The sequence below is a fragment of the Triticum aestivum genome, chromosome 4D (genome assembly GCF_018294505.1).
Source record: "Triticum aestivum cultivar Chinese Spring chromosome 4D, IWGSC CS RefSeq v2.1, whole genome shotgun sequence".
Classification (NCBI taxonomy): domain Eukaryota; kingdom Viridiplantae; phylum Streptophyta; class Magnoliopsida; order Poales; family Poaceae; genus Triticum; species Triticum aestivum.
In genome coordinates this window covers 274,615,096-274,625,191 of record NC_057805.1, presented here as the reverse complement: position 1 = coordinate 274,625,191, position 10,096 = coordinate 274,615,096, and the positions used below count along the sequence as shown (strand labels likewise).

General features: G+C 50.4%; 1 protein-coding gene across 2 annotated transcripts; it reads right to left on the bottom strand.

Moving 5' to 3' along the window:
* Positions 1-1,403: 1,403 nt before the first annotated feature.
* Positions 1,404-9,376, bottom strand: LOC123097450 (uncharacterized). Of its 2 annotated transcripts, XM_044519188.1 has the most exons (4): positions 9,033-9,376; positions 6,795-7,649; positions 2,149-3,570; positions 1,404-2,010 (listed from the first exon to the last, which is right to left on the bottom strand). In XM_044519188.1, the coding sequence occupies exons 1-4, from the start codon at positions 9,042-9,044 to the stop codon at positions 1,798-1,800; spliced, it is 2,502 nt and encodes an 833-aa protein (XP_044375123.1). In that variant the 5' UTR covers positions 9,045-9,376; the 3' UTR covers positions 1,404-1,797. The 2 variants fall into 2 exon arrangements, with proteins under 2 accessions (XP_044375123.1, XP_044375122.1); XM_044519187.1 differs by having other exon boundaries at positions 1,404-3,570.
* Between the last annotated feature and the right edge of the window lie 720 nt (positions 9,377-10,096).

The following is a 10,096-nucleotide window of genomic DNA, read 5'->3' as shown; positions in this document are numbered from 1 at the left end:
CGCCGCCGGGCCAGTGGCTGCCTCTACGCCGGCTCCCCATGGCGGGCTCAGGCCGTCGCGAGCCGCGCGCCATGGCTAGGGGCTCGGGCCGTCGCCAGCCGCGCCATGGCCAGTGGCTCAGGCCGCCACCAGTCGCGCGCCATGGCCAGGAGCGCACCGACGAGCAAGGGCCGCCGCCAGCCGCGCCATGGCCAGGGGCTCGGGCCGCCACCAGCCGCGCGCCATGGCCAGGAGCTCCTCCACCTAGCCCGTCGCCCGACTAGAGAAGCCCGCCGTCGCGACGAGGAACGCGGTGGCCGAGCCGCCGCCTTTCGCTTGGCCGGCGATCTGGCCGTCGGCGAGCTACCGACGCAGTTCTTGATTGCTTTTTCCAGAAAATATCAGGGACCCGATTGCTTTTTCAGAGAACATCAGGGACCCGATTGCTTTTTTAAAACTTACATAGATACTGACATGTGGGTCCTACATGTAAGGCAACAGTCAAACAAACGGTCAAACAAACGGTTCTCTTATGTGCGGGTCCCACCTGTCATAATCACGATCAACTGATAAGCACTCATCGTTTTGGGTTTTTTGAAACAGCCGACCCCTCGTTTGGTAGTTATCTGAGAAAAATTAAAAACCGATAGTTTTTTGGAACCATAGGCTGGAAAGTAGTAGTTTTATGCTTTACTCTCTTTTCTGGCATGCACCTTTAGCCATGAGCAGCGTAGCAGTAATGGAGTCGCATAGATTAGTTAAAATGGGCTCAACCCTAGATGTTGGGCGTCATATGTGGCTTCTTGGGCCTCCAGATCATTTATGTATCCCTGAACCTTTGCTATCTAATATAAAGCTACGCTGTTTATCTAAAAAAAAACTGGATATATAAGTTGTATATGTGGTCTTGGAGATCTTGGGCCGAGACCAAGACGAGTTATCAACCAAAGCATGATGGACATGTATATCATGTAAGCACATACTTCCTTCATCCCAAAATAAGTGTCTCAAGCTTAGTACCCCCTCCGTCTAGATACATCAAAAGGGGATGTAACTAAACGTATTGTAGTTCTAGATACATCACTTTTTATCTATTTTGATGACAAGTATTTTCGGACGGAGAGGGGTAGAACTTTGTACTCCCTCTGTTTCCAAATATAAGTCTTTTTAGAGATTACAACAAGGGACTACATACGAAGCAAAATGCGTGAATCTACACTCTAAAATATGTCTATATACATCTATATGTTGTAGTTCATTTGAAACCTCTAAAAAGACTTATATTTAGGAACGGAGGGAGTACTAGAGTTAGTACAAAGTTGAGACACTCATTTTGGGACAGAGGGAGTAATAAATTGGCTACTACTCTCTCCGATCCATAATATATTAAGTACAAGTTGCGTTTTGCAAAGACTTCACAGACATACTACTCCACCAGTTGGCCATTGCATTGTAAATATTACGAATCACAAAGTGCAAGGTGCCTCATAAGGGAAGATCGATGCAGACAACTCGCGATCTGAGGATTATTCTCATTGCTGCACAGAAGAATTATGTTCTTAATGCATCATTAAGTGACAGACCTATTGCAGGAGCAGATGCAGACGTTATGAACGTTTGACAAGCTCGGTATAATGACTACTTGATAGTTTAATGCGCCATACTTTACGGTTTAGAACCGAGACTTCAAAAATGTTTTGAACGCCACGGGGAAGTCTAGTTGAAGCTGAAGACCTAATTAATGTTTCACTTAATATTGATCATCCACAATGTCAATATGGTGCCCTTTTTTGCACCAAGAAACACGTAACAATCTGTTCACTGTTGCAAATCAACCTCCATGCTGGACTTGTCTGTGTCACTGCTTGTAGGCGTACAAACCAAGGATTTGCAAGCTCTCTGGGGGGGCCTGCTTGTCCCAGGGTTTTTGGGTTCACCCTTACGCTTTCCTCCAAGGAACCCCAAGGCAAGTGCTTCCAAAGCTTTTGCAGTCGGAGGTCTGTTCCTGGTTCCATGCCTCCGAGACTTCACCTGTGAAGCCAGATCGGGTTGCAGGTTAGCAGGTTGTCCTATTGCCTCTGAAACATCATGGACACAATCGCTGTTTGAAACGGCAAGGCCTTCCTCAGCTTTCATGTAACCATGATCGTCTGATGAAGCGATACATACCCTCGTGCTTGTCTTATCATCTAGTGATGTCTCCGGTTTAACCAAACTAGTAACCTGCGCCCCTTCTTTGGCAACTTTTGCCTCAGCGGTTCTGATCTTTGAACAAACTTTAGGCACCACCTCGACCTTGCACTCAGATGACTTGTCCTCATTTAAACTGGACACATTCACCTTCTCGTTTGATCTGTCAGTGGTACAAGAGTTTGATGCAACTGTTATCTGCTCGCATGGCTTCTCCTTCGTGGAATATCTCGCAATTATTTTAGTCCGAAAATTGTCACTGACATCAGCTGCAGTTGGTTTTGTTGAAGTCCACAGCGGCTTGATTTTCTTTCTCTCTAAACCATGTCCTCTCGAGAAAGAAAAGCTGTGCTGACTGGTCTGATCATTGCTACAGCTGGATAAGCTTCTGTGCTTTGACACTGGGGTTAAATACTCGAGCCTTTCGGTCTTTGTTTTGGGACCAAAGAGGCATGTCATATCAGTTTTTTCAATACTGCCATTAGAAGAATGGCCATTGACTGGAAAACTCGAGGATGGTGCAGCCAACATGTTTTGCAATGAATTGACTTGGTTTTCTTTGCCCGCATGGCATACTGAAACTATTTCAGCATCATTCACATCAGCTGTAACTTGTCGACAATCTGCCTGGTCATCTGATGATTGATCTTCCGCATCTTGTTCCTCTGAGGAACTGACACTCACAGTATTATAAGAATCACGTGAAGGACCAAAATGGACATTTACATCAGGTGGTAATTTCCTCAGCTCTCTGACTCTGGAGGGCTCTTCCCCTTGGACCAAGGTAGTATCGATAATTGTGAACTTTGGAAGCTCCTGATATCCATCCAAAGGACCATCATGGTTCAGACTCATGTCTGTAGCATATCCACACTGCTCAGCAGTAACACCATTGTCCGCTCCGCCAATTTCTACCTCAAGAAGAACGGGATCGGCCGCAACTCGCTTAAGAACATCGCTGACAGAATCAAAATAATGAGTGCCTTTAGTGAGTTTCCTTCTTGAGAATTTCTTGATACCTGGCACAAGAAACACAAGGCAATTCTTAGTTGTTCTGACATCTTTTGACTGCTCTGAACGCCACCCTCTTGCAAGCAAACGGGGCCAGACAGCTTCCCAGAAAAGTTCATTAGATCTTGTCTTGCTTATTCTGAAACCACCTGTTAAGAACTTAATTATATCTTCCGAAGCAAGCAAGGAACAATCTTTGCCTGTAGGTATGTCAGGGTGAACAGAAGGAGCTTGGTTTGGTTTAGATCGGTCCAGAACATATCCAGTCAAATCATGCTTCCCTTTACCAATTCCAACAGCCTCCACAAAAGCTTCTGTTCCAACAGAGGATTTTATAGCAAAGACAAGATCCTCTAAAGATGCTTGTCCGGCGTTGAAAGATTTGAAAATCTGCAACAAGCGAAAGTAATACAATTCCTGGTAAAAACAAAGCAATATAATTCATATGGAAATGGATGATGGAAGAATATATTTGTTTTTTGGCTTTGGATCAACACGATTTCACTCGTTTATTTGTCCTAGGAATAACGGATTAAACAATACCAAGTACATAATTAAAGCTAGAAAAATAAGAAGAAATCAGGACAGCCAAATGGATTAAACAATACCAAGCACCTGCAATGGCTTTGGTTTTCAGGTTTCAGGTTCATAATCGTAACTGAACATCTATATAAACTGCATCAGAGTAGTCAGATATACTGATATACAATTGAAGTAGAGCACTAAACAGACGGAGCTGCCTGAACTATGGAGATTTGGAGTAGTATAAAATGAAGAAAAATCAAGTTCAAACGTGCTATTTTGAACAATGCAAGTGGAATCAAAAGCTCGAACTAGAGATAATCTCGAAAGAGAAGTTTTTAAAACTTGAGAGCAGCCAGTTAAACTGGGGAAAACGGAATTGATGACTTCAATGGATTGGTTCCCTACTTCCCTTCAAAGACATACATGCATTCGCATGTTTAAAGAATGACCATGTGTGCAGCACCAGCAACAACTCTTCGACATCAACAGAGAGAGAAAAAGAAAAAAAAACACCAGAAGAAAAGTGACAAAGACAAGTGAGAGTAGTAGGAACCGGATCCCTAGCAGGGCGTGCTCTCAGGTTGTAGGGGTGAAAGGAGGGATGGCGTGGAGGAAGGCGTGGTCGCCGGCGCTGGGGCGCCGTCGTTGCGTGCGCGCGCGAGAGAGAGAGCGCAGGGGCGGCGGCTAGGGTTAGGTCTCCCGGCTCCCTAAGGAAGCCGAGCAAATATGATTGCTTCTTGCTTAATCCCAAAATGGGTCCTTACACGAGTTTATATAATCCTCCTAATAAGATAATTGGGCTAAGCCCCTAATAACGATAAGATAAACTGGGCCACAACTAACTGGGCTAAGCCCCTAATATGCCGGTCATAACATCTCTCCCCGCCTGCACAAACAGCTCGTCCTCGAGCTAGAAGGCGGGGAAGATCAACGGCCGCCAAACACCTCCACGTCAACTGGGGCGGGCTGGTCGCCGAGCCCGGCGGCGGCGGGGTCCTCCTCAATGTACTCTGCAACCTCCAGGTAGAAGAGTCGTGGGCAGACGTGGCCTGGTACGTAGGGCTCATCGCAGTTGAAGCACAACCCTTGGCGGCGACGCTCGAGTTGCTCGGCCGGGGTGAGCCGGCGGAACGGGCGTGCCGCAGCGGCGGCGAGGGGCGCCGCGGGAGCCTAGGCAGGCCGACCCTGTGCGGGAACTTCCGGCCAGGGTGGTGGCCCAGCGGCCCGGGGCGGTGGCGCCTGCTGGATGGCCACCGTGCGACGCTCGAACGCGCGGGCGTAGTACATGGCCGTCTGGAGGTCCGGTGGCCCGCGCATCTCCATGTCCACGCGGATGTGGTCCGGTAGGCAGCCGACGAAGAGCTCAGCCCGCTAACGAGCCGAAACGCCGGGGGCATGGCACGCCAGTGCCTGGAAGCGGTCGGCGAAGTCTTGCACCTAGGTGAGGAACGGAAGACGCCCAAGCTCCGCCAGACGGCTCCCGCGTATAGGCGGACCGAAGCGCAAGAGGCACAAATCGCGGAAGCGCTCCCATGGTGGCATGCCGCCCTCGTCCTGTTCGAGGGCGTAGTACCACGTCTGCGCGGCTCCTCGGAGATGTTACGAGGCGATCCAGGTGCGGTCGGACACGAGCGTGCGCTGCCCCCTGAAAATTTGGTCGCATTGGTTGAGCCAATTCAGGGGGTCGACCGTGCCGTCGTAGGTTGCGAACTCCAGCTTGGAGAATCTCGGCGGCGGCTGGGCGTGGACGACGGGCGGGTACGCCTCGTCGGCACGGAGCAGCGAGGATGACAGGGCCGAGTAGGCGGGCATCAGGGTGCCGCCCTGGAACAGGGGCCCGTCGACGCTGGCGAAGGGTTCGGCAGAGCCCGAGGACCCGCCAAACTGCATGGCCGGGTGCGTCGCCGGCGGGAGCATCCCGTGTGGCCCGACCGAGGCCGTCGTGTAGACCGGCTCAAGGGACCCGGCGAGCCAGGCCGGTAACGGAGACGGCGGCTGGGGAAACCGGACCTGGTGGATGGGCACCCCCGGGCCCGTCGTCGGGATGCCCAGGGCCGCGGTCGCCGGTGGCGGCGGCTGCAGCTGTTGCCCCTGCTGCATGGTGGAGGCGCCGGGGTTCGTCGCTGGTGGTGGCTGCCACGGCAGCTGCTGCATGGCGGCGGCAACGGGGGTCGCCGAGGATGGCGACTGCTGCGGCGGCGAAGGGCACAGGCGGCTACGGCCCATAGGATCTCGCGAGGAACGTGCAGATGCCCGCGACCGCCTGGGTGAGATCCCGGATGGCAGCCGTCATCTCCTCCGGGGTGAAGACGACGGGGACGGGCGCGATGGAGGTGACCGACACCGGCAAGAGTGGGGCGCTGGCCGTGGTGGCCATCGGGGCGGTCGTCGCGGTCGGCAGCGGGAGGATCGGGGTGGGCGGCGGCGAGGACATGATCACACCGAAGCTCTCTAATGCCAAATTGGTAGGAACCGGATCCCTACCAGGGCGTGCTCTCAGGTTGTAGGGGTGGAAGGAGGGATGGCGTGGTCGCCGGTGCTGGGGCGCCGTTGTTGCGTGCGCGAGCGCGCGAGAGAGAGCGCAGGGGCGGCGGCTAGGGTTAGGTCTCCCAGCTCCCTAAGGAAGCCGAGAAAATATGATGGCTTCTTGCTTAATCCCAAAACGGGTCCTTACACGAGTTTATATAATCCTCCTAATAAGATAATTGGGCTAAGCCCCTAATAACGATAAGATAAACTGGGCCACAACTAACTGGGCTAAGCCCCTAATATGCCGGTCATAACAGAGAGATTTTTTTTTCAATATTGCACATCAAAATAAGAAAATTGAGTAGAATTGGACTTTGCACAAACCGTTCCTTCGGACAATCTAAGTTAAAAGAGAAATGAGGAAAACAAATCTAGCCACGGAAGGGCATAGTGAATGCTAGAATGTACAAAAAAAGTGTTCAAAGTGAGGGTCAAACTGACAGAACTCATCTGATCATGGGGATGATTTCATATTGAGCCCTTTCACTAATTAACCAGCAAACGAAAACTAAAGGCAAAAGAGATCAAAATTATTTCTATGGCCTACATTTGCAACGTACCTCGATCAATGAATCATGAACTCCTTCGAGGATTACAGATTTCAAACGAGATATAATCTCCTGCTGCCGCCAACCTGTAAAGATGCGTTCCCCAATAATGCATCTTGTAGTTCTTGCTTTTCTGCAGTCCGACCATCTTTTATAAGCGTTTCTTTTGTAGAACATTCCATAGTAGTATGAGAGTACATCCCCAACGGTCTTATTACCAAGAAACCTGCTCAACAGGCTTAGATTTTTGCCGAAAATGTAGAGCCCGAGAAGAAAACATTCTGCCTCAGTACCACTCCAAAGCGAACTGGACAAACCAGGCAGTGGAGTAAATTGCTCGATTTCCCCTTGCTGGGTCAACGACTTATTGGTAAAACCTGGACCTTCTTGAGTAGAGAATGGAGCCAAGTTCTCATCATGTGCTTGATTGATGCAAGATTCTATCTGATTAACAGGCAGCATTGAATGTTGATCCTGGTATGTTGAATCATGGGCATTTGTATTATTTCTGATTGGGTAAATTGAGGTCATCTGACTATCCTCGCCTTGGTCGCTAGCTCTTGCTTCGGATTCTGAAGAATGCTGCCTTCGCAAATCGTCCTCCTTATGGACTTCACTTGGTACCCACATGATTGGTATAGCTAACCCAATCATACCAGGGTAATCATAACCAAGTACGATGCTTTCTGGTGTGCTGGTCATGAGCCGATGGCGCTCAATCTCTGTGGACAGATTGGGGATTTCTGCCTGGTATTCACTTCCAATGCGTGGACATACAGGTGCTTTGTCATATATCACATCTGAAGCAATCGAAGCTTCTAAAGATGGTTGGGTTTCACCATTGTCTTTGAGTTCAAGTGACTCCATCTACCAAAATCAGAAGAAAAAATGTAATTTGTTGAGATAGATCACATATTTAAATTGATTAAGAAAACATGTATATAATCAACATTAGTAACTACAATGGCTTGTTTTTAAGTATATGAGCCAGAAGGGTACGTCGTTAACAGATCTCATTCAGGACTTCGGTGAGAGAAAACAACTATTCAAAAGAAATTCAACACATGAAATTTTTGAGGCCTGGGTACTTCTATTAGAGTTCTTATATACTAGCTTAATCCTGTGATGCGTCACTATTGTATCTCCGGCGATAGAACACCACACTCAACAGGAAAGTATTGAGCAGAAATAGTTTACTACATACAGGATGAGCAACTTTGGCGGAAATACGTAACACACGTCCAGAGTTCAACTTAGGCCCCATAAGTAACCCACATTCATCAAATCCACCTCACACAAGACTGAGGACGAAATGGTTTCTCAAAAGGGGTTAAGTTTTGAGAGGTACACAAAACAATTTGCAAAACGCTTGTTCATGGCAAGCTCCCAGCGATGATATTAAAGATAAAATGCAACTGTAAGCAGGACAACATGGACCATCAAACTGAGACCTTCAAAGCTCCAAAAGTCAACAAAGCCTATTGTGCGAGCGAATTACAATATACTCCCTCCGTAAACAAATATAAGAGCGTTTAGATCACTAAAGTTGTTTACGGAGGGAGTACATGGCAAAAAAAGAGTGTAAACACCAAGTTGGAAGCAAATAAAGGCAACGCAAATCATATTGTAGTATAACCACTGCTGAGGAGGACATGACTCACAATTGTAGAATGCTTCAAAAAATAAGCAAAACTGCAGTCTGTCGCAGATTGAACCACCCAATATCAAGTAGCACTGCCAATTACTTATCGGGCGTCAAGCAGGGAACAATGACAACAACCTACCGTCAACCTAGGCGGTGCGTAACTCTCAATCGCTCGCCACAGCACCCAAATCTGGGCCACCACGGCGAGCAAATCCGTACTTCCAAGACCCCGACACGCACCATTGCGTTCTTCAAATCCCATGCCCAGTACCAACATACACTGCCAGCCACCCCATCAAACTCGTGGGGCACCTCCCGCACAAGGCCGGGAGCAAAGCCACGGGCCTCCCCGGCATGGAGCAGCGAAGCGGAGAACCCCGGGCCGCGCTAACCAAATCCTGAAATCCAGGCTGTCCAACGAGGCGCGCGCGCACGGACACACGCTAAGCAAACCTAAAAATCTGTGCGATCACGGAAGGGAAGCGCCCGCGGCCGAAGCACGGCACAGCAACGAGGACGCGAGACGCGCACCAAACAGCAACGGCATCATCCTAAGCGGAGAAGAAATGTAAGATTGGAGGAGGGAGCAGGGAAGCGAGGAAAACCTTAGTCTCCATGCAGGCGAGGCTCCGCCGCGGCGAAGCCTTCGTAGCTCCGAGCACGCGGGCCCTCCGATTCTCTTGTCGCGCCCGGGAAACGGACGACGCCGGCCAGACAAACAACAGAATCTGCAGGTCCCACGGGAAGAGATTGAGCGGCGGTTGCGGGAGCCGAGCGCGCTACAAGCAGAGAGCAGCTGCACGCCGCCGGGAGTAGAGTACGGTGAGGGCCTGCCGTCTGGGCGCGGTGGTGGTTCGGAGAGGAGGCAGAGACGGGGAGAGAGAGGCGAGGCAAGTCGGGCTTTAAAGACACGAACAAGAGAAAGAAAGAAGAGAACGGCGACAGCGACACAGAGATTGGTGGTGTGGTGTGGACAAGGTAGACCAGCAAATTGCTGGCCGGGCTGGGCCGGCGATGGGCCATGTGATTGGTTTTATGCACTAAAAAAAACAAAAATAGAACTTTACTCATCAAATGAGTAATAAATCGTTTACAATAGCTGATGATAAAATAAAAGGCCAGTGCTACAAATCAACCGGTTGATGCCAGGAAGATTTAAGCCGCCTCCCTGACCGTTCGATCAGCCCCATCACACCCGTCGGATCCTTTCTCTCAGCTGGTCTGCATGGTCAACGCACACACGATCTCTTCCTCGCATCGTACAACAGGCCCCTCTCTTGCTTCGACCTCGCAGCACCAGCAGCAGCCGGCTGCATCGGAGCCCAGGTAGCCGCCGCGGCTTCACTGCAACGACAACATCGGCGAGGCGGCGCTTCACCGCAGCACTTGCCGCCGCCGGCGATGTTCCATTGAAACACATGCCGCTTCGATGATGCTTCATCCCAGCCCCGACGGCTACCGGCGAAGCTCCATTGCAGCACTGTTGGCCCGCCGGCGAAGCTCCATTGAAGCACTAGACGGCCTCGACGGAGCTTCATCGCAACACTGGCTCCCCCGGCGAAGCTCCATCGACGGCGACGAGTGCTGCGATGCAGCATGGCGGCCATGGCGGAAGTTGCAGCGCGGCAGGCAGCGACAACGGTGGAAACTGAGATGCAGCGCTGGCGCC

Excerpts from the sequence above, each read along its gene's own strand:
- LOC123097450 (XM_044519187.1), bottom strand. Across the intron at positions 3,571-6,794 it reads TTCATGATTCATTGATCGAG|ATTTTCAAATCTTTCAACGC; the intron begins GTACGTTGCAAA and ends CGCTTGTTGCAG.